This window comes from Onychomys torridus, chromosome 5 (genome assembly GCF_903995425.1).
Source record: "Onychomys torridus chromosome 5, mOncTor1.1, whole genome shotgun sequence".
In the NCBI taxonomy this organism is placed as follows: domain Eukaryota; kingdom Metazoa; phylum Chordata; class Mammalia; order Rodentia; family Cricetidae; genus Onychomys; species Onychomys torridus.
In genome coordinates, this window is record NC_050447.1 from 81398396 (window position 1) to 81423739 (window position 25344).

Here is a 25344-nt window from a genome sequence, read left to right on the forward strand (position 1 = left end):
GCAGTGGTGGTGCACACCTTTAATCCCAGCACTTGGGAGGCAGAGCCAGGTGGATATAGGTGAGTTCAAGGCCACATTAGAAACAGCCAAGCATGGTGACCCACGCCTTTAATCCCAGAAACCCAACCTTTAATCCCAGGAAGTGGAGGCAGAAAGAGAAAGGTATATAAGGCGTGAGGACCAGGAACTAAGTGAAAAAAGCATGTAGTTAGTTAAGCATTTTGGCTGGAGAAGTATTCAGGCTTTGGAGCAGTACAGTTTAGCTGAGAGCCATTGGAATGAGGACTCAGAAGCTTCCAGCCTGAGGAAACAGGATCACCTGAGGAACTAGCAAGACCTGTTAAGATTCACGCTACAGTTCAATATATAAAAATCAAACAAATGTAATATAGTATATAAATATACTTTGACAGAAACCACATGGTCATCTCAACAGATACATAAAAAGACTTTGAAAAAATTTATGATTAAAATTTTAAATTTTAAAATAATTAAAAAGAATATGCCTCAGGCTGGGTATGGTGGCACATGTCTTTAATACCAGTACTCAAGAGGCAGAGGCAGGTGGGTTTGTGTGAATTTGAGGACAGCCTGGTCTACATAGCAAGTTCCAGGGATGTTACACAGAGAAACCCTGTCTCAAAAACCAAAAGAAAAAAAATCTGATAGTAAAGATTATAATACAGTTTGGGGATTTAGCTCAGTGGTAGAGTGCTTGCCTAGCAAGCCAAGGCCTGGGTTCGATCCTCAGCTCAAAAAAAAGATTATAATACAAACTTATAACAAACATACTAGTGTGCCCATTTTTTCCTCTGTTTCAATATAGTACTCAAATCCTTAGCTAGAGCATTAATACAGAAAAGTCAGGCCACAAATAGGAAAGGATGAAATCAAAGCATCCCTACAGGCAGTCTGATGGAGACAGTTTAGTTTCCCAACTGAGGTTCCTCTTTGCAGATAACTCTAACCTATGTCCAGTCAACAAGAAATGAGCCGGAACAGGAAGTACTGCCATCACCACGCTTCCTCAGCTGTGGACTCCACTCTACTGCTGACTGGAGCAAGAGTGGCTCAAAGAATGGAGAAGGGAAGGCAGGTGGAGTGCTGTGGAGACTGTCCTGCAAGCAGGACAGGGCTGTGAGACTCGAGCTCACAGCAGCATGATTACTTGCACAAGACTGAGCCTGCCAAGTAGGGAAGAGGAAGTTACTCAACAGGAGTGGGAGGGGACAGCAAAGAATAATGGGGGGGAGATGTATTAAAAAATTATATACATGTATGAAAATATTACAATAAAGAGCATAATTATAGAAATTAATATATGCTAATTAAAAACAGAAATGGAAAATAGCCAATAAATATTTTAAGTGTGCTAAATACTTAGTAATCAATGAAATACAATTTAAACTACTCTGACATTCAATCTCATCCCAATTAAAATGGTAAAAATCAAGAAAACTAACAATCCCAGCAAGTACATGAGGAAAGAGGAACTCTACTCACTGATGACGGGCATGCACCGCCAAGCCTGCTGAGCTGAGTTGGATCACTAGCACCTACCATGGAAGGGAAGAATGGACTCCCTCAAGCTGTCCTCTAGCCTCTATAGCCGTGCTGTAGTATACAAGTGTACATACACACACACACACACACACACACACACACACACACACACACACGTTAACTAATAGATTTTAAAATCATAACTAACACATGACCCCGTTACATCACTCTTGAATAGGTGTGAGTCTTGTCAGCACTAACAAAGAGAAGGCAGGACTTAGGTAACACAGATAACTGAGACAAGTATGTACAAACTTTTGAACAAATTATCCGGCTCCATCATTTGGCCTAGAAAGAGGTGATGTTACTTGAGACAAACTTTGACCCATGTGGAGGGGAAACAATTACTAAATATCCAAGGGGAAAGAGAGAAATACTAGCTTCCCAACTGGCCAGCAGTGATCCCTATACAAGCCCTAAATGGGGCCCTAATGATAAATGGGTGTCTAGAATAGAAGGCATCATTTCTATTCTGTGTTAGAGAGTCTCCGGGAGACCAAAGTTAAACCTTTAAATTATTCACAAATGAATACTATCTGCCAGGAGGAAAAGGAGGCCCCTGTGGCTTTCCTGTAGAGGCTGAGCTATGAAAGAGTATACCAACATAAAGCTGAGATCACAGGAAGAGATCCTCTTAAAGGATAATTTTTTTTTTTTTTACTCAATCAGTTCCTGATATTCAAAACAGGTTTCAGAAGTTGACTGTTGGGCCAAGCAAGCCACTAAATGATTTGGGTCAGGCAGCTACTATGGTATTTTATGACTGAGATCAGAAGCAGGGGAAAAAAAAAAATGGAGAAAGAAGGCAAAGACAAGTATCATAGTGAACTGTTGGCTGCCGTGGGAACTCCTCCAGAAACACAATCCAGGCCAGAAGGTCCTGTTTCCTCTTAAGGGGAAAAAAAATGGAATTTTTTATTGTTGTTTTTGTATGTGAATGGGTGTTTTAAATTCATATATGTCTGTGCACCACATACACACAGTGCCTGAGGAGGCCAGAGAGGATGTCAGACCCCTAAAACTGGAGTTACAAATTATTGTTAGTTTCGATGTAGGTGTTGGGACTAGAGCCCAAATCCTTTGGAAGAGCAGCCAATGCTCTAAACCACAAGCCATCTCTCCAACAGTGTCCTCAGAGACATAGGCCACCTCCAGGGCCCACTCCATCTGTAATGACAATCACTAGAAGATTCAGTGCCCTCAGACTCTATCTAGACTGAAGTCATCTTCTTGCCCCAAAGGACCTAGGGCCTCCCCTCATAAACACTATGCCAGTCTATCCTGAAGAACCCTGGACAATCTTGACTGTGGGAGAGCACCAGTCCAGTTTCCTTGTCCATACAGGAGCCCAATCCTCAGTCCTCCCCTGTTTTCCTGACCCTAGATCCCAACAAACGACTACTATGCAGGGAATACATCAGCCACCCTTGAAAGACATTTCATTCAGCCTTTTGCCTGCTCCTGGAAAGATCTCCATTTCTATCCTTTTTAATAGTTCTTGAAACCCCACATCCCCTATGGGAAGAGACCTCTTAGCTAAAATGGTTAATCTCCTTCTGCCAGAACAGTATTTTGCCAAAATTGATATTGGGGTATGGAAGACTACCAGTAGGTCAGGATGGCTGCCCCCAACCACCCCCCCAAAGTAGCTGAGAGCCTACATCCTGGTCCAAAGAAAAGAGGCAGAGAAATCGAGACTGGGCTCTGCATGGACTTTTGAAACCTCAAAGCCCATCCCCAGTGACATGTCTCCTCCTACAAGGTCACAACTCCTCCCACAAGGCTACACCTCCTAACCCTTCCCAAATAGTTCCACTAAGTACCCAAGCATATTAGTCTATGGGGGTCATGCTCATTCAAAACACCCACTGTTAAAACACAAGGCTAGGAAAAGACTAATCCCATTAGCGATTGAACGCTTACATACCTATAACACACCAACCCTAGGAGTCAAGAAGGGACCAAATAACCAGAAACTGGTCAAGACTTCATTCTCATTAACAAACTTATGCCCAATTCCTATGCACTAACGACTCAGATTCCCTCAGGGATCACCTTGCATTCAGTGTAAGATCTCAAGAATACTTCCCCCACTCCATTACAGCATAACAGTCAGCTCTCATTTGCATTTGATGAACTACTCACAGGATAAGTCACCTGAACTGTTATGCCACAGGGGATTGAAACATGCCACATTTGTTTGGGGATTAAAACACGCCACATTTGTTTGGGCTACCCTCGTCTTAGGACCTGATAGATCAAACACATTACCAAACCACACTGCTCAAGTATGTAGATGGCCTTCTCTTCAGTAGGCCCTGACAAAGTAATCTCCCAGGCCACTGAGTCTCTTAAATTTCTTGGCTGAAAGAAAACAGAAGGTGTCTTAAGACAAGGCTCACGTAACCAATGCAAGGTCACTTATCTGAGTGTAATCCCAACAAAGAAGTACCCGGGCCTTGAGATCTGAATGTATTCAACCTATTTTAAACTTCACCCTCCCTTAGACCTTGAAACAAGTAAGCCTTCCTGGGAGTTCTAGATATTGCAGAACTTGGACTCCTGAATATGCTGGACTGGCTAGGCCTCTTTATCCAACTTTAATCCTTGAAACTCAAAGGCATTCAAATAGTCTATGGATCCCCAAATCTCAGCATATTTTTCAGAAGCATTTAGAAGAGCCCTCACCTAGTCTTCCACTTTAGGACTAGACACTCGGTGCATGTTCCATCTGTATGTGACAGAGACAGTGGGTAGCTTTGGGTGTGCTCACACAATTCATACATTATCTAAATTAAGTATAAACAGACAAGGGGTGGCGTAGTGGTCTCTGGTCAGTCACAGCCATTGGATTCTTGATCCCTAAAGCACAAGCCTGGGCAGCACAGAGCAATACTGTCTACTTTATTGGATGGGGCATGCAAATCCAGATTCTTGAGCTCAATTTAACGCTCTCCCCAAAAATACAAATTTCAAATTCCTTTGGTATGGGATAGGGTCATAATCTACACTAATACAAAATGTGTAATCAAATAAAATATATAAGATATAACTCAGGACATACAATAGCATAAAAAATAACGGCAGGCTAGAGAAATAGCTAACTAGTAAAGGTCACTGTGTGCTCCAGGGGGCATAGGTCTGATTCCTAGCACCCACAGGGCAGCTCACAACCATCTGTAGTTTCAGGGGCATCTGACCCTCTTCTGGCCTCCACAGGCACTTATGCGTTAAACAGACATATACCTAGGCAAAACACTAATACATATAATTTTTTAAAATGTTTTAAAGATAATAGCAGTAGGTTAACACAGAGACTAAAAAGTTCCTCATAATAAATTAGTTCTACATTTGGCTCTTTCTTTCATGATTCCACAAAGATTAAGTAACAAAACCATTACAGGTTATCATCAGGTATGGCCACACTCATTTGATCCCAGCACTTGGAGGGCAGAGGCAGGCAGATCTCTGTGAGTCTGAAGCCTGCCTGATCTATATAGTGAGTTCCAAACCAGTCAGGACTACAAAGTAATAGTAATAATTACCACAGTGATTTATAGTATCAATGAGGTCAAAACATTTAAGAAACCATTATTAGGTTACACACATGTAAGTCTAGCATTTGAGAAGTAAAGTCAAGATGACAGAAGAGTTCAAGGTTACTGAAAGGAACTCTGCCAACTCAAGTACAGCAAACATGGCTCTGTCAGGCCTTGCCTTTCTCCCCCCAGTCCCTCTGCCTTGCTAAAAACCATACATTACATTCCTAATGCTGGCCACCAAGGTTGTTCCCTTTATGTGGCCACTTCTTCCTCCTGAAGTTGACCACCAAAGTCCATCTATTAAAGTATTCGAAGTCCAGCAATCAAAAGCCCCCTTGACTACCCTAATGCTGTGGATATCGCTCTGTGTAAATAAAATTCTGATTGGCCAGTGGCCAGGCAGGAAGTATAGGCAAGACACGAGAGAAGAGAATTCTAGGAGGTAGAAGGCTGGGGCAGAGAGATACTGCCAGCCGCCGCCATGACAAGAAAGAGATAAGGTAATGGTAAGCCACAAGCCATGTAGCAAAGTATAGATTAATAGAAATGGGCTAAATATAAGAGTAAGAGCTAGACAATGGTAGGCCTGAGCTAATGGCCAAGCAGTTTAAATAATATGAATGTCTGTGTATTTATTTTATAAAATTTATTTTATAAGTGGGTTGTTGGACTAACAGGGCTTGGTGGCACCTGTAGAGAAGCTCTCCAACTACACTCTAATTAACATTACATGGGCCAAATTAAAAATGAAACATCTCACCCATTTTCTTCATCAACTCCATTACCCTTCCTTGCATCTGCCACTGCTCAGGTCTCAAGAACACCCATCATGTTGCTATGACTACAATCTACATCTGCTACCTCTCAAACCTCCTTTTCTCCTCAACTTCTAAATTCAAGACTCAGCTAAACTTGATGAGACATCTCCCTCTCCAGACACTGCACTATGGTTTCTTTAGAATACTCTGGAAGTTCCTTTCAAAGGGGGATAGTTTTCAATCTATGTAGAAGACATGTATGTTTTGAAATTATTTGTAAAAAGCCACTACAGATATAAAAATGCCAGAGATCTATAATATAGAACAGCAAAATGAACATTAAAAGACAAAGACTGTATAGCTTAACCTCATGCCACAATAGTCTACAGCCAGAGACCCTGGAGTCCTTTTTCTCTTTTCCCTCCTTCTCCCCCCTTCTGCCCACACAGCCAGCTAATAGTCAAGCCTTATTCCTATTCTTCAACCCACTGCTCTGCCAATCAACCCCACTGTGGAGGAGTGCAAGCTGGAAAGTGTCAGAAACCAACTGTGTACTAATGGTTACAGATTCTTTCCTAAGTGCAAGTTGCCTTTTGTAGGCATAATCGCTTTATGATGGAAGAGAACAGATACAAGCAAAATCAGCCATCTTTGAGCATTCTCTTGTTGTTTTTGTGTTTGTTTGTTTGTATGGAGAGGGGGCTTTTGAACAGGGTCTACTATATAGCCCAAGCTGGCCTGAAATTCTCAATCTTCCACCCTTAGTACTGGGACTACTGGTCTGAGCTTTCTCTTCAGAGGACCCATGTCTTTCATCAATGGCTAAGATCAAGAGTTCAAAGCCAGACCAAGGCTACATGAGACCTTGTCTCAAAACAAATTTAAAAACTAAAAAGATTTGGGTGTTGGTGGGTATGTGCATGGGTGCACACACTCACTATAGACGAATTTCCATTTCCTTAGATATATCCATCAAGCAACGATCTCTATTCAGCTATATAACACAAGCAACACAATACCCCATCATGATACCTAGAAGAAAGAGCCTTCCACAGAGCAAGCAACTAGTAAGTGTTGTTTAATGAGTCTCCTTCTAAGCCCTGTTCAACACAACCCACCAGTGTCAAACACTCTTCTTTCTAGACTAGAAAGCCTACTGTGCTGATACCATACTTCTGCCACCATTTAGGATGACATCTCCAAACCAACCTCTCCCCAACTCTCTAGAGTTCTTCCCAAATACAGCTCTAGCTCCCCCATCTTCTCTCCACTCTAAATGGAACCTAGTTTGGTTTGGGGAGGCTCTGGGTTGATGGGGGGGGGGGTTGAAACAAGGTCTCCTGCTCTGTAGCCCAGGCTGGCCTAAAACTCACCATTAGCCAACTAACAACTTGCAGCAATACTTCTTCCTTGAATCCTGAGTGTTTAAATTACTGGCATGAGCCTTCATGCTACCATATAAAAGTAATTTTTACTTTTGACTTGCAGTTGCTGTTTCAACTTATTTTATTTTTAATTATGTGTATTTGTGAGTATGTACACATGAGTGCAGGTACCACAAAAGCCAGAAGAAGGTGCTGGATCCCCTGAAGCTAGAGTTACAGGCAGTTGTGACAGGTGCTAGGACCTAAACTTGGATCCTCTATAAGAGTTGCACTCACTCTTAACATCTGAATCAGTTCTCTGGCCTGTTTTGTTCTGTTTTGTTTTTCAGAATGGGTCTCCTGTGGTCAGGGATGGCTTTCAACTCCTGACAGCTCTGCCTCAGCTTCCCAAGTGTTGGAATTAATGTCATCCCACTGTTTAAAACTTTCAGTGCCTTTCTCATCAGCTTCAGGAAAAAAAGGCCAAAATCATTAATATGGCTTGATACGGTCTTGCTTGATCTAGTCCCACTACCTCTCTACAGACTGCTCCCCACTTTGTCTACAGTGTCCAGGCTTGTCAACTTAGAAATCCTTCTCTTTTACCTCCCTCTGGCTTATACACGCCACTATTTTCCCTCCCTCCCTGCCCCAGCATTCTTGATTAACACTTTTCAGATCTCAATCCTCATGTTTCTTCTTTGAAATAACAAGCTATGTAGAGGAACTTTGTCATATCAATGTGTTTTTCCTATGCTATTTATGATGAAAATCATTTGAAGAGAGAGACTATATCTTATTGACAAAACCACTGGCATATCTCATAATAGAGATAAAGTTACTGAACAAGATACGGTGGCTCACAACTTTACCTCCACTCACAGGTAGAAGGACTTGAGGATAGGACTTCAAGGCCAGCCTGAACAACTAATGAGACCTCATCTCCAAAAGGCCAAGCTGGCACTCCAGTACACCCCTGTGATCCAACATTTGGAAAGTGGAGGCAAAAGTATCAGGAGTTCAAGGCCAGCCTGGACAATATAAGACCAGAATAAGACATAAACTTTTAAAATCAAAAAGGTAAATAAAATTACTCAGTGAGTAAAGGGGCTTGCCACCAAGCCTAATGACTTGAGTTTGATCCCCTGGACCCACATGGTGGAAGAGAACTGACTCCTAAAAGTTGTCCTCTGACCTCTACACACACCATGGCACATATTTGTTTACAGGCTCATACACACACACACACAAACTCTCTCTCTTCTCTCTGTCTCTCTGTCTCACACACACACAAACTCTCTCTCTCTCTCTCTCTCTCTCTCTCTCTCTCTCTCTCTCTCTCTCACACACACACACACACACACACACACAAATGAATGCAGTTTTTAAGTTGCTGAATAACTGAACAAGTAACTAATATATTCCCACCTGTTATTATAGATACATTTCACTTTACTAAGCATTTATTTTGTAAATCTGTGATTCTAACTTGAGATCATACAAAATTTTGCTGGTTTCCTCTGGGATCTTCATGGCACTCTGTGAATACTCAAAAACAAAACATCACAGGACAAACTAGGAAGATAAATTCCCACAATTCAGTAAATCTGGATATTATAAACTCTAATGGAACTTGGAACTGGAAAAACAAAACAGATTTTCAAACTTTTTAAAAATGATATGGGGTCTAGAAAGATGGCTCAGCCCACACACCTTTAACCCTAGCACTTGGGAGGCAGAGGCAGGAGGTTCTCTGTGAATTCGAGGTCAGCCTGGTCTACAGAGCCAGATCCAGGACAGGCTCCAAAGCTACTCAGGGAAACCCTGCACGTGCGCGCAAGGGGGGGGGGGGGGCACAGAAAAAGAAAGAGGGGGGAGAGGGAGAAAGAGAGAAAAAGAGAGAAAGAGAGAGAGAGAGAGAGAGAGAGAGAGAGAGAGATGGCTCAGAGGTTGAGGGCACTAACTGTTCTTCCAGAGGACCTGGGTTTAGTTCCCAGCACCCACATGGTAGCTCACAACTGTCTGTAACTCCAAGATCTGACACCCTCACACAGACATACACACAGGCAAAACACCAATGCACATAAAAATAAAAAAATTATTAAAAATGACATGGTTTGAAGAAAAAATTAATTCATCCAAAGCCCCCTTCACCAAAGTAGTAACTGTATATAATAAAACGGAGAGCCAGGAATGGCGTTAGAGCCCTGCAATCCTAGCATTGGGGAGGTTAAGGCAAAAGAATCTTCAACAGGGCAGCCAAGATACAGGTCTTTGAGAAGACCCTGACTCACAAGACCATAGCTCTTGATATCAAGCCCAGTAACATTACCAAGAATGTGACCACCTCACCACCACATCTGATGTCATTGTCTAACGACTGGAGGATGGCTGCACTCTGCTCAACTACAGTATTCATAAGAGTTTACTCTGCACCTAGTGCAGTGGTGGCCACTGGCCCTCCCTGTGACAGCTTGCCCTGAAGTACGAGTAGGACAATATGATTGGTAGCTCACCTGAATGCCTGTGCTATAAACTGTAGCAAGAAGTGTGGCTACAGCAACAACAACCACCCAAAGAAGGACATCAAGTAAAGCAGGGGGAATCTGCCATGTCTATGGCTTCAGTATCCTAATTACAGAACCCCTAAGGTTGACTGGGGGAAAATATAATTGTGAGGTCAATCTAATGAGATCCTGTCAAATAAAAGAAGTAAGGAAAATGCCAAAGAGCCCAAACAAGAAAATACCCTCAGTCATTTTTTTCCTTTCCTCATTTAGTCATTTCTATTTTCTCAAAATAGAGATGTGTATGTGTGTACTGAAAACAGAGATTTATAAGTACCAAGGGTATTAACAATGGATTTCCTTTTTTAACATTTATTGGTAGATGTGTAAATGTGTATGGCAATTAGAGGGCAAGTTGTGAGAATGAGAGTTGGTTGTCTCCTTCCACTATACAGGTTCCAGGGAAAGAATTCAGGTATTAAGGCTTCAGATCAAGTGCTTTTATCTCATTGGCTCCCAACAATAGATTTCTTCTTTTTTTTTTCTTTTATTTTTAGATTTATTTAATTTATGCATGAGTGTTTTGTCTGCATGTATATGCACCATGTGCAAGCCTGATGTCTGTGGAGGCCAGAAAAGGTCATCAGATCCCCTCCAACTGTAGTTACGATGATTATGAGCCACCATGTGGGTACCGGAAATTGAATTCAGATCCTCCACAAGAATAAGCAGTAATCATAACTGCTGAACCATCTATCCAGCCCAATAAGAGATTTCTTTAAATCCAATTTGAAACATGCTCAAATTAAAAATGACTACTCCTTCATTTTAGAGTAAAAATCTATTTTTCACTCTTTCTTAAAAATCATTTGACGAGCCTAAAATTAACCATATAACTAAATTTTGGTAAACACAGACTGTAGAAAACAGATACAGGGAAGGTTTTTTTTGTTTTTTGTTTTTTTAATATACAGAACAGAAAGACTCTGGATCTAAATATCTAGTCAAAGTTTTTTTTTTAAGATTTATTATTTTTACTTATGTGTGTTAGCTAAATGTCTGCCACACATGAGAAGATGCCCACCATGGCCAGAGGAAGGTGTCAGTTCTTCTTGGAACTAGTTACAGGCAGTTGTGGGCCATGTGACATGGGTGCTGGGATCTGAGTTCAGGTCCTTTGGAAGAATATTCTTTAACCACTGAACCATCTCTCCAGCTCCTACTGTTTTTAAGTTATATGCATGTGTGGGTGTGTGCATATAATGCAGGTGCCCTTAGAGGCCAAAAGAGAATGTTGGATTTTCTGGAGCTAGGGTTACGTGTGGTTGTGAACCACCCAATGTGGGTGCTGGGAATCAAACTCAGGCCCTCCAGAAGAGTACCAAGTGCTGTTCCCTTAACCCTCTCCAATCCCTCTACCTAAAATTATTAAAATAATATACACTGTGTAGTATGCAAAGAAAATTCATGCACAAGTAATGTTAACTTTTTTATGAGATTACTCAATCTACTTCAGTCAGAGATGCTCAATATACATAGCTAGTATTCTATGCTATTTAAAATTCAGGATCCCATTACCACAGTCCACTAAATCAACTTGCTGTAACCAAAGTTCTTTAGTGTAGTCTGCTTAAGAAGGAGATGTTCACAAGATCAAGGTCAAACTCTTTCCCCCCAGACTGGGACTCCCTATGTAGCTCAAGTCAGCCTTCAACTTTACAATCCAGCACTTGGGAGGCAGAGGCAGGTGGATTTCTGAGTTCGGCCTGGTCTATACAGCAAATTCCAGGCCAGCTAGAGATACATAAGCAAGATCCTATCCCCAATTCTTCCCCCCAAAAGCAGCTAAATACACAAAAGCTGCCCTTGTTACATACTAAGTATGACTGTTACTTTTAGGAAAAAGCAGCTATACAAGCTTATTTGTCAAAGGAGACCATTTTCATATATCATTATTACTTCTTTTAAACTGACACACAAACTATTGCTTTCAGGCTTGAGTTCTGGTAGACAGTCCCTGCTGATGAGTATAAAGCTCGCCACTTAAGGAAAATGACCAGCAACACTTATTGACTTGTCATCAATAAATAAAATGGAAACTTTGAAGAAAAAAAGAAACAAAAAGAATTTGGTAAAACATATTCATCAACTTGAGCTTGAAAGCTTTTCAATATTGAAATTTTTTCCTATGAAACCTTGGTAATGTTAGTGAATATGATTTTTTTTCATATTGCATATAGTTTTTCTCTGAGCTCCAGCATGGCCAATTGGCCCATGTGCTTAATAGGTATCTCATAGTTTACATAACCAAAACAGACACCTTCATATTCTTCTCCCTGCAACCCACCCCCAGGGCCCAACCATCTGCTATCATCTAACCACATGCTTAAGGAACACAGTGGTGCTTAAGGCAGAAGTCATCTTTAGATTTCTTTCTCATACACCATATGCAACCCAACATATCCTTTCCACTGTGTCTGAAAAACATGCACTGATCCGATTCCTCAGTATCATAATCTCTACCTGCTTATACTTTCCCTGCTGGCTGATTCTGTTTTCCACTCGACAGTCTAATCCTTTAAGAATTAAATCAAGCCCAGCACAGTGGCACACTCCTTTAATCCCAGCACTCGGGAGGCAGAGGCAGGTGGATCTCTGTGAGTTCGAGGCCAGCCCGGTCTACATACTGAGCTCCAGGCAGGCAGGACTACATAGTGAGACCCTGTCTTTAAAAAGAAAAGTGACTCAAGAGCTTCAACAATAAACTCACCCCATCAGACCTATATAAACCCCAGCTTCCTTTCGGTGGCCCGCAAGCTTTTGCAAACTGGCTCCTGATCATTTCTGAGTGATCTTTCTCTCACAAACCACTCTCCAGCCATATTATCCTTACAAATATATTTTTCTCATTTCCTAACAATTCCATTTTGTTTTCCTTAGATCTTCTGAATCCTGCAAATCTTTGCTTGATGGTCTCTTTCACAGGGGCTGTAGGATGGCTCAGTGGTTAAAGGCATGGCTCCTCCATAGGACCCAGATTCTGTTCCCAGCTCTAACACACACCAGGTGGCTCACAACCACCTGGAACTACAGTTCCAGGGAATCTGGTGCCCTCATCTGGCCTCTGCAATCAGCACATACACTCATAATATGCATAAAAAGATATTTAGGTAGAAAAGAAGTTACTTTCAAAGAGTAATACTAATATCCCCCCCCAATAGCTGAAGCGGTTCTTCCAAGTCCTGATCTTCTAGCTCCTATCTTACTACTTACTTATCTATTTGAAATAAGCAGCTTTTGGTTTATTTTTGGTTTTTTGGTTGTGTGTGTATGCACACACAACATGTCCCCTTGTCCCCATAATGAAAATTTCCTAAGGGTAGAGTCTTCACCTCAGTCACTATTATATCGGGGACCCAGAATAGACACAATAAGCAGGTATTAATGTGTTAAAGAATATGAAACTTTTCATCTAGACAAGGAAAGCACTAGTAATATCCATCTAAAGAAACAAAGCCTCTCAGTCAGAGAACATTTATAGCCGGACAGTGGTGGCGCACACCTGTAATCCCAGCACTCGGGAGGCAGAGGCAGGTGGATCTCTGTGAGTTCGAGGCCAGCCTGGTCTCAGAGCTAGTCCAGGACAGGCTCCAAAGCTACAGAGAAACCCTGTCTTGAAAAAAAAAAAAAAAAGTGAGTTTAAAAAGAAAAATAGAAAAAGTGAAAGTCAGTGTGGTGATGTGAATGAGAATAGCTCCCACAAGATCATCTATTTGAATACCTGGTCCACAGTTGGTAAAACTGTTTGGGAAGGATTAGGAGGTGTGGCCTTGTTGGAAAAGGTCATGATGGACATAAAATCATCCTCTGAAACTGTAAGCCCTAATAAACTCTTTCTTCCATTAAGTCGCCTTGTTGGTGGTGCTGTGTCACAGCAACTGAAAAGTAACTAAGAAAGTCGGTATGGCAGGCAAGTTAAGGCCAATGAGGTAAATCCAACTATATTTACAGACACCCCCAGACCTCACTGAGACTTAGCATACATCTTGTGCTGTGGATATCGCTCTGTGTAAATAAAGTTCTGATTGGCCAGTGGCCAGGCAGGAAGTATAGGCGGGACAAGAGAGAAGAGAATTCTGGGAGGTGGAAGGCTGGGTGGAAAGAGACACCGCCAGCCGCCGCCATGAGAAGCAACATGTAAAGACACCGGTAAGCCACAAGCCACATGGCAAAGTATAGATTAACAGAAATGGGTTAATTTAAGATAGAAGAAGTAGATAACAAGAAGCCTGCCTCAGCCATACAGTTTCTAAACAATGTAAGTTTCTGTGTGTTTACTTGGTTGGGTCTGAGCAACTGTGGGACTGGTGGGTAAGAGAGATTTGTCCTGACTGGGCCAGGCAGGAAAACTCTGACTACAATCTTGTTATGGCAAAGCATCACAGACTAGGTAATACATGAATAACAGAAACTTATTTAACAGTTTATTTTATGTGTAAGGGTGTGTGTACCACATGTGTGCGTGGTGCCTGCAGAGGCCAGAAGAGGGTGTTCCAACCTCCTGGAACTGGAGTTACAGACAGTTGTACACCATCATATGGGTGCTGGGAACAGAACCTGAGTCCTCTGGAAAATCAGCAAGTGCTCTACCACCGAGCCACCTCCCCAGCCCCTTATTTCAGTTTTAAAATCTGGGACATCCAAAAATCAAGTTGTGGACATTTATTTTGTATATAGTGAGAGTCTTAAACAAGCCAAACTCACTCCCTCTAACCCTTGGGTAGTAACTTCATTATGAAGACAGAATCCCCATGACAAGCACCTCCCAAAGGCTCCAGGAACATGAATTCTGAAAGTGTACCATAATTCAAACTACAGCAGTACATTTATGGTAAATCACTAGTGGATTTTAAGCAGACAGTGATTTGTTTTGTTCTCTTTTGAGACAAGGTTTCTCTACATAGCTCTGGCTGTCCTAGAATTTATTCTGTAGACCAGGCTGGCCTTGAACTCACAGAGATCCGCCTTTCTCTGCCTCCTGAGGGCTGAGATAAAAGGTGTGCACCACCACACCTGGCTCATCATCTTTTTTTTAATACTTACTTGTTTGCATGCACGCATTCATTCCATATGTTAAACATGGAAGATGGAGGGCAAGAGGTGGGAGTCAGTTCTCTCAGTGCACAACATGGATCCCAAAGATCAACTCGGGTCATCAGGCTTGGCAGCAAGTGCTTTGATCTAATAAGCTATCTCATCAGCTCAGATTTCGACTTTAAAAGTACCACAGTATTACAACACGAAAGCTCAATGTGGATGACGGGTCAGAGGAAGATGTGTGAGGATAAGAAGAGGACAAGTGGGAATCTACAGCAAGTGTCTAATCAACAACTAATGCAGTGGATATTGAACAGGCAACTTTAGGAGTCACTTAAAAGCCAGGCATGGAATAGAGGACTGGAGAGATTGCTCAGCAATTAAGTGCAATTGTTGCTCCTGCAGAGGACCCAGATTCATTACCCAGCACCCATATAAGGGCTCACAACCATCCCTAATTCCAGTTCCAGAATATCTGGCAACTTTTCTGGCATCAATGGGCATCAGACAGCCATGTGGTGTGCAGGCAAAACACTATACACATAAATAAAATATAAAATAAATATTTATCAGGTGTGCACCCATATGCTGGCACTAGCTGTCTGGACCACCCCACCCCCAGCACTCTACTTGCTGTAGATTCCCACTCTAGACACCTTGAGATAATCAGGCTAAGACTGTAACTCCTCAAGAAACAGCACCAGCCAGGGCTGTCTGAAATACTGGGGCCAGGCTTTTACTAGCTCATGCCCTGAGGAACTCTTAAGTGGCCCTGCAACTACTACTACCTTAGCCAGAGGGAGGGTGCTGCCCCCAGCAAAGGCTGGTGCCACTGTTGGCCTAAAACATAAGCCTTAAAGACTGTAATTGATGCTAGGGGTCAAGGCTGTGACTGGTCCAAACACTTTCTGTCTTGCAACAGAAACACTTTGCTCTTTTCTTTTTTATTGAGAGTACAGTTATATCACTTCTACCTTGCCTCTTCTCCAAACCCTCCCATTACACACCCCCACACTGCTCTTTCAAGGTCATGGCCTCTTTTTCTGTAATTGTTGGAGTGTGTCTGTGTATGTGTTTGTATTCCTATATATATAAATACAACCTGCTCAGTCCATATAATGTTACTTGTATGTGTGTTTTCAGGGCTGATCTTCTGGTACTTCATAACCAATTAGGGGGAAGGGAGGGGATCTTCTCTGTGGAAGTCTATTTCTCCCGAATTCCTTAGTTGCCTGTAGTTTTTTGGTGTTTTGTTTTTTGTTGTTTGGTTTTGTCTAGGGTTGAGGTCTTGTGGACTTTCCCTCCTCCACATATCTATGGGTGCAGTCCTTGCTCAAGTGATGTTTAGGCAGGCATGTTGGTGAGACTTAATGAGTATAGCTTCTGGCATTTCTAGGAGACAATCCCACATCAAACTTCCTGTTCCTCTAGCTCTTACCATCTTGCCACCCCCTCTTCTGCAATGATCCCTGAGCCTTAGGTGCAGGAGTTGTGCTGTAAATCTAACAGGCTGAACTGGGCTCCACAATTCTGCATTGTGTCAGTTTTCACTATTTAGAATGTATCTATGTGAAATGCATCTATTCAAAAGAGGAGGTGGAAAGGACCCCAAGGAAACAGTGTCTTCCACACACAGCAGGGCTGATCCACCCAAGAATTCCGAGACTGGGACAGCACACACAAACCCTACACAACATCAAACCAGACAAAGGACCAGCAAAGGGGAAGGTGAAATGGACAAAAGCCTCACTCTACACCAAGAAGCTATTTGCAATTGATACCTGCTGGGAAAAGGAAAATCAATTTTCTACAATGAAGTATTACTTCACTGTGGTTACCAACCACACTCCAGAGCAAGCCTCACACCAAGAGCAGGTGACCAACACAAAAAGCAAAATGGACTCCATGTTTTTTTGTTCATTTTTTGTTTTGTCATCATTTTTTGTCTTCTTGAGGTTTTTTGTTGTTTTGATTCTCTCCCTCTCTCACTGTGTGTGTGTGTGTGTGTGTGTGTGTGTGTGTGTGTGTGTGTGTGTGTTTGCTTTTGGAGGTGCCCTGCTCACATACACACACTGGTTGGGAGGTAAGATGGATCTGGAAAGAGTTGAAGGGGGCAAATAATATGATCAAAATATGTCATATGAAAAAAATATTTAGAACATAGTTGGGGATTCTGCTGGTTTAGAAAGTGGTGGCTGTACGTTCTCTTCCAAGATCCATGACTTCACTAGCTCTGGGTAGTTGGCTATGTTTCCAGTACCAGACATGCTTTCCTTCTTGTTGAGCAGGCCAGAAATCCAACAGATTGCTTTTTTTAAGTGACTCACTTAGTGAGTCAGCTGGGAGACATTCTCCAGTGCCGCCTCTCCTCGTATTGGAGCATTATATTCCATTAAAAAAAAGAAGAAAGAAAGAAAGAAACAGGTATGGTGGTTCACTCCACAGTTCCAGCACTCGGGAGATAAAGGGTAGAGGTTGCCATGGGTTTCGGGTCCACTTGAGCTACATGATGAGATTATCGAAAGAAAGAGAGAGGGGGGGGGGGAGGGAGAGGGGGGGAGAGGGAGGAGGGAGGAGGAAGAAGTATTTTAAGTCATTTAAAAATAATCAATGGAGGGACTGAATATGGCTCAGCAGGGAGTGCTGCCAGCGGAAGTCTACTAACCTGAAATTGAGGTTGATCCTCAGAACCCACGGGGAAAGGAACAGACCAACCCTTGAAATTGGGCACTGTGGCAGGTAAACAACTCTTTCCCTCACTCTCTTCCTGTGTCCCTACACACACACACACACACACACACACACACGCACACACACACACACACACACACACACACACACGCGCACACACACACACACGCGCGCACACACACACACACGCACGCACGCACGCACGCACGCGCACACACACACACACGCACGCACGCACGCACACACACGCACGCACGCACGCACGCACGCGCACACACACACACACACACACACGCACGCACGCACGCACACACACACACACACACACCCCTACCTAACGAAAGGTAAAATGAAATACATAGTGATAACAGAACCTGTCAGAGGAACTAGTGGTAGTCTGGGGCAGAAATGCAGGAAAGAGCTGAAGGATAACAGTGTGAAGAACCAAGCACAGCTAGCTGTGTAGCATGATGGTTCTGAATTCCAGAGCATAGAAGACAGAGGCAGGAAGAAGGGGAGTTCAAGGTCAACCTCAGCTACATAACAAGTAAGAGGCCAGCCTGGGCTACATAAGAGGGAAGAAAAGGAGAGCAGAAGGAAGGAAGAAAAGAGGGAGAGAAAGAAGGAAGTTAGCTGTTTGATTTTGTTGGCATCTGTTAGAGTCAAGGGCTCATTCTAGTCTAGCCTAGGCTGACCTGGAACTCTAACACAGGCTGCCATGAACTCCTAGTAAGCCTCCTAAGTGACAGGATTACAGGCAATAGCCATCACACCTCAGTACACTTAGCAGCAATAACACAGTGCCCTTCTTAGACATTCTATTTGTTCTCAGATTCTCTCACACTGATAAACTATCAATTAATTCTGAAATTTTCCTAAGTGGAGAAAATTAGTAGAGTCAAGAGTAAAGTGTATTTGAGTCAACAGAATGATAACACTAAAAACAACCTCAAAGTCTGCTTTCCTAAGATATACTGTATATCTAAATATATACTGTTATTAAATATTAAAGTATTTCTAAAGTATATACTCTTAAAATTATCAAGTCAGCTATTTTTCTATCAAAATCCATTAATTGTTATTTTTCTTATTATCCTTTCAGTGATGTACTCTGAAAAGACTGAGGGGGAAGACCCTCCCTAAAATGGACAGCACCTTCCAACAGCGACACAGACACACAGGTCTGAGAGAAAAGCCATCTTTCCTCCTTATTGCTGACTCCATCTACCCCGCTATTGCTGCTCACTGCTACTGCATCCTAGGCTAAGTGACAAGAGACTACAGCTTCTTCAGCCTTCCAGGACAAACTGAAAACCACTCTCCAAGAATCCTCCAGGCTTTCAGCACTACAACTGCTGAGGCAGACAGCCCTGTGGACTGAGCAGCTTCAGAGTATGAAGCCTCTCCAGAGTAGAGACGGTCATTACTGAACGCCCCAGCCCATATTGTGTAGGCCAATCTAATGCATTTCCTTTGTCATTCACAGTCATGCTATTGGCTCTTTCTCTAGAGAACCCTAACACACCCAGCCATCGTGAATTGAGGGTCAACTTCTACATGCTCTCCACTGTAATGTGCTGCCTCATCACAGACACAAAAGCAATAGTGCCAAGCAACTCTAGATCAAAACCTAGAGCAAAATGTTTCCTCCACATGAAAAATAAACAAAAATTCCTTAAAAATTAAAAAAAAAGTCCCATCAGTTCTTGCTAGCTATAGTCCCAAAGAGACTTTACTGAATATATTTTAGGGCTACATATCGTTTGGAAGCTTGTATTAAAACTAATGTCTTCTCTCTTTTTCTGTTTGTAATTTTAATGTCGAAAGGTTTTTTGGTGATACTTTGATTAGTCATGGTCTGACTTGCTTTCTTTTTTGAGACAGAGCCTACACAAAGACTCACTATGTAGATCAGAAGAGCATCAAATGCACAGGTAATCTACGTGCCTCTGCTTCCCTCACGCTGGGATTGAAGGTAAGTACTACCACACCAGGCTCTTAATTCCTCTTCTATACTTTACTTCCTCTGGTTTATTCTGATAGATGAAAAGTACTAATACTCCTTTATGTTCTAAAAGAGATGTTTAGCTCCTCCAGGGTACGGCTATTTACAGTACATATTTATTCTTAGTGAAGTTAAATACTAAGACCTAGATATCTGTGAGTCAACAAAAAATATATTAAAAAGGAATTGGGCTAAGAGATTGAATCTAATATTACATTATGCAAATACATTCTATAAATTCAGTAAGAACAGTGTTCATATGAAAAGGGATAAAACTTCAGTTCAATGTAAATTTGAGAATATCTGAGAAGTCTTGGTTGGAGTACTACACACACATACACATTGAGACAGGATCTCACTATGTAGTCATGGCTGGCCTGGAACTTGCTCTGTAGACCAGGCTGGACTCAAACTCATGAGATCTGCCTGCCTCTACCTCCCTAGTGCTGGGATTAAAAGTGTGCACCACCATACCCAGCTAAGATTTATTTTATTGTTTTAAATTACATGTATGCATATGTGCCTATGTGTTGAGCATATGCACATGATTGCAGGTGCCTACACAAGCCAGAGGCATTAGATCTCCCTGGAGCTAGAGTTACAGGGGATTGTGAGCCTCCTGATAAGGGTGCTGGGATCAACTTGGGTCCTCTGGAAGCGCAGGCTGCACTCTTAACTGCTGAGCTGAGGGAAAAGCTAGCATGAGCCTTACTGGCAAATCTCCAAAGCACAATCCTTCCTGCTCTTCTGATTGCATCTTAAAACTTAGAATGTATTTTAAGAATGGTGCTGGAGCTGTGAGGCTCCCAGACCTGTCCAACTGGTCTATGTACTCCGGTAACACTCCTGAACTAGTCTGAGGTCTAGATTCTTGTAGGAACTGTGATATGCAAACTACTCCACCCATGGAGTCTGTCACATCTGAGGAATCTTCGAGTCATTAACTGTACAGCCAAGCAAAACTTATTTCACTTCTCTGAGTCTTAAATCCCTCATCTGTATGAGGGCACTCCCTATGATAGACACTTGGTAAGAAGTAAATACAAAGTAGAAGAGATTACAACAGAGTAGGCACTCAATAAACACGATCAATTAGGACTCGTCCTCTTTATCTGTGTGCTTCAACAATCATGTATTAACCCTCCTACTGAGCCAAGCTCTTTTGTAAAGGACTCTCCATATGCTGTACAGACTTTGTCACTATTTCCTAAAAACTGTTGTGTAGGAAAATGTAAGAATTTAGGGTCAGCATGATGGCTAAGCAGGTAAAAGTGCTTCTGGTGACGCATGCGTACAGGTGATTCATGCGTACAAACACACATGCAGAGAAAGAAACACACACATAATTTAAAACAATAAAAATATTTAAAAAGCATTTGCCGGGTTGGGGATTTAGCTCAGTGATAGAGCGTTTGCCTAGCAAGCGCAAGGCCCTGGGTTCGGTCCTCAGCTCTGGGGGGAAAAAAAAAAAACCATTTGCCAATCCAAATGAAGTTGGTAGAATTTCAGACAGAAAAATTAAGAAGTGAAGTTCTAGGATCACCAAAGGCAAAGGCTGGAAAACAAAATATGAGAACAAATTCCTTGGAATGCTAGCACAGAAACCATTGGCTCTTGAAAATGATAATCACATGGGAGGCATGTTTCCACACTGCGGGTCTGAAGTACCCTAACCCTAACTTCTCAAAAGACCTCTCCATCCTTACCTGAGCCAGTACAATCTTCATCCTAAGCAACCTTTCTTTAGTTTCTACTGTTCACTTAGCTTTCTTTCCTTCCTAGTTCCCCAAGACAGGCCCTGTAGCAAGACACTAACAACTCTAAAGGAACTGGCTGTGCTCAAGGATCAATGGTCCTAGAGTTCATCTACCAGAAAATAAATAAATAAAAGCAATCTTACATCAAACAGAAACAGCAAAGGCTTTTCTAAATACCAATATAAAAATATCTTATAATTTTAATATTTTGTTTGGTTGGTTGGTTGGTTTTGGTTTTTCGAGACAGGGTTTCTCTGTGTTAACAGTCCTGGCTCCCCTGAAATTCGCTGTACAGACCAGGCTGGCCTTGAACTCACAGAAATCAACCTGCCTCTGCCTCCCAAGTGCTGGAATTAAAGGTGTGCACCACCACGTTGAGCCTCCCTGTAACATTTTTTAAAAGACTTCTGTGTGTGCGTAAGTAAGCATGTGCACAGAGATGCCAGAAGGGGGCATGGGATCCCCTGAAGCTAGAGTTACAGGCATTTTTGAGCTGCATGTGAGTGCTGAGATCTGAACTCTGGGCTGGTCCTCCGTGAAGAATGATATGCACTCTTGACTGCTGAGCCATTCTCCAGCCCTCCCCATAACTTTTAAACTCCATCCTTTTTAAGACAGCTTAAGACATCTTTTAATAAATTTGGCTTTTAATGACTCAATTTAAGAACTAAATCCAGCAGCACACAAAGCACTGTAAGAACTCACCCAACTTCTCAGCAGAACAGGCCTGAATTCTCAAAACATAAGAAAACAACAAAAAAAGTACCATGATAAAACTCACACAGCAACTAATGTCTCACAGCAGGAATGGTAATTTTCCTCACCAGGCATGGTAGTGCATATTTAATCCCAGTAGATGAGACAGGAGAGGGGAATCTCTGTCATCCAGCCCGGTCTACATAATAAGCTCCAGACCAGCCTTGGCTGCCTAATGAGACCCTGTCCCCTCAAAAAACATCATTTTTTTCACAGCTGGGTATGGTAGCTACACTTGTAATCATAGCACCTGGAGGGCCAAACAGGAGGACCAAGAGTTCCACCAGCCTGGGCTAGAATGAGGTTGTATCTGCAAACACACACACACACAAAGCAAAGAAAAAGACATAACACAACTACTTATTTTAATCAGGGCTATTACCAATTAAAGTGGGTTGTGCTTAACTGTGTTTTAACTGTGGGTCTGTCTACACACTTATGAGTGCAGGCCCCCATGTAGTCCAGACAGGGTGTTGGGTCCCTTGGCGCTGGAGTTACAGGCTGTCATATGCTGCATGATACAAGTGCAGGAAATCAAAAATGCAGCAATTTCAAGACTTTTCATGCTAAAATAAATAAAAGTTGTATATTTTTAATATATAAAATACAAGATCACTTTTCTATTTTTACACTATATCCACATTTCTGTAATTTTAAAATGTGTTTAATGTATTTATTAGACTGACTCATTTTATTTAAGTGTTTGTCTGCATGTATGTATGTGTACTGGGTGTGTGTTTGGTGTCCCCAGAGGTCAGAAGAGGGCATAGATCACCGTGAGGGTGCTGGGAATTGAACCCAGGTCCTCTGCAAAAGCAACAGAATCTCTTAACCACTGAGCCATTCCTTCAACCCCTTAAAATGTGTTTTTAATCAGCTATATATAGTTTTCAAAAACAAGTAATACAGTAGGCATAGCAGGCATTCAACAAGTTTATCAGCAGATTACCAAAGTCAAAGGTTGGAAAGGAAAATATGAAGACAAATTCCTTGGAGTACTGCTCCAGATTGAATGTTACAAATATGGAAACTGACAAATATTCAAACAAGTCTGCTAGCACAGAAACCGTGGGCTCTTGGAAATGATAATCACGCTGAAGGCATGTTTCCACACTGCAGGTCTGAAGTACTCTAACCCTGCTTCTCAAAGACTGCTCTGGTCATGCCTTATCAACCACAAGTGAATTTCTTGTCTCCTTGTCTGACAAAAAGAAATCTACTACTTTATTTGCACCTCGTGCAAACTGTTAGTTTTTACACAATCATGATACACAAGTCAAACTACTGCATACAATTCACTTACAATCACTAAGAAACACAAGCATGCATCTGTCATAGTCAAAATGCCAAAAATTTCTTGATAAATAAGTAATTTCACATTGCGATTTAAAGACTAAATAATGTTTGCTAATCTATTTTATTCACATTCTTCTATACATTAACGGGTTAGAAAGAAATCTCAGAAACTAAGCAACCACTATGACACTACTGAGTTCAAAGGCAACAATCCAAGAACACTTGGAGGAAGAGTATTTAAGACATTTTCCCAATGAATTCCCCTATGAATCATTCGTACTTTATAATAACGAGTATACATTACCCTAAAGCGGAAGTAAATATGATGATGAGGAAAAACTCGACTTGAAAACCGTCAAGCATGCGATTTCCAAACCTTCCATTAAAAGATTCTTTTAGATGCAATCTATCGAACCCTCAGTACTAGTCACTCCCTGCACCTGACTGGGAGGTCTATATAAATGTGGCTCGTGATATTTTTTTAGAATAAATAAAAGGCACACCCTCTAGCATGAATTGACATAATCACCCCTACCCCACCCTCTAACGACACACATCCCGCTTTTCCTTTCCCAGCACCTCTTCCCTGCCCATTCCTCTTACAGCTGTCTCGGTACTAGACTCATTACATTCGGCAGGGAGGCGACAGAGAGTTGTGGGGGACCAAGGCAACCAAGGGAGAATGCGGGATCTCCGGGAGGACCTCGGACAGGGGAAGAGTGGCTGCGGGGTCTCCGGGCCGACCCCGGCCAGGGAAGGCTGAGGGGTCTTGGAACGAACCTTGGCCAAAAGAGGCAGCGTGGAGTAGAGCCCAGCCAAGAGGGAGACTGCAGATAGCAGAGCCCGGGCAGGGGACACTGCAGGGAGCACGACCGGGACAGGAGAGGCCGTGGGGCGCACGACTTATGCAGAGGTGGCGGGGAGTACGTCCCGGCTAAGGGAAGCTACAGGAAATAGAGCCCGGGCAGGGAAAGCTGCAGGGTCTAGGCGCAGACCCCAGCCAGGGCAGGAGGTGGGGAGCACAGCTGGGCTGGGCAGACTGCGGGCAAGCAGAGCTCGGCCAGGGAAGGCTTTGGGGACCGGCGGTCCGGGCAGGCTGCGGTGAGCACGGCGGGGCCGGGGCAGGCTGCCGGGAGCACCCACGGCGGGGCCGGGGCAGGCTGCCGGGAGCACCCACGGCGGGGCCCGGGCAGGCTGCCGGGAGCACCCCCGGCTGGGCATACTGGGAGCGGCGTCGGGGCCGGCGGCGCCCGCGGGGCCCTGCTCCTCGCCCATTTTCTCGCGGCGGCCACTTCCTGTATCGCGGCGGCCGCTCGGGCCGGGGCGGAGGGTGGCGGAGTAGGGCAGCTCCCACCGCGCCCAGCCTGCCCGTCGTCCCGGCCGCCCCCGCCGGCCGGCCGCGCTCCTCACCTGTATGTAGTTGTTTTCACAGTAGTCCGCCACCCGGGTCAGGTTCTGGTAACTCTCTATCAGCGCCCTCTTGCCAGACGGGATCTCCTCCTCTAGTAACATCTGCAGCTCTGCCATTTTCCACCCCTCCGCATCGCTTCCTCTCGCGTTAAAGAAACAGAGGCAGCAGGGTCCGCCGGGGACCGGAGCGCCGTACAGCCCAGACACTAACCACCCACCCGCCCTCCGCCGGGTATTGTGGGACTGCACCTCCTCCTCTTCCTCCTTACTCTCCCCGCCCCCCTCCACCCGGGACGCACAGCCGCCAGAACCTCACTTTCTCGCGAGAGTCATCCCCCCCCCCCATAACAAGGGGACTTCCCCACCCCACCCCCCGTGGCATTGCTTTCTGGGAGTTGTAGTTTCTCCCAAGCTAGGGTGCGCCTGCGTCTAAGGAGCCTCCCGAAAGTCTGGAAGGAACTTGGGAGAATCAAGACAGACCATAGTTTTACATCTAGAGTCTACTCCAGACCCCGGAAGATGGCGCCACAGGGTGATCTAGGCAACGGAATTATTTCTATGAGAAGACTTTGAAAATTGGCCGAACTTAATTAGAAAA

General features: G+C 43.3%; 1 protein-coding gene across 4 annotated transcripts in view; it reads right to left on the reverse strand.

Annotated features, from left to right (window-relative positions):
- The window catches only part of Abi1 (abl interactor 1), an 89585-nt gene extending 64556 nt beyond the window's left edge, over nucleotides 1-25029 (reverse strand). For all 4 annotated transcript variants that reach the window (XM_036187700.1, XM_036187698.1, XM_036187699.1 and 1 more), the window contains exon 1: nucleotides 24747-25029. In XM_036187700.1, coding sequence (XP_036043593.1) covers nucleotides 24747-24863 — 117 coding nt within the window. In that variant the 5' untranslated portion in view covers nucleotides 24864-25029. The remainder of the gene's footprint in view (nucleotides 1-24746) is intronic.
- Nucleotides 25030-25344: the final 315 nt, after the last annotated feature.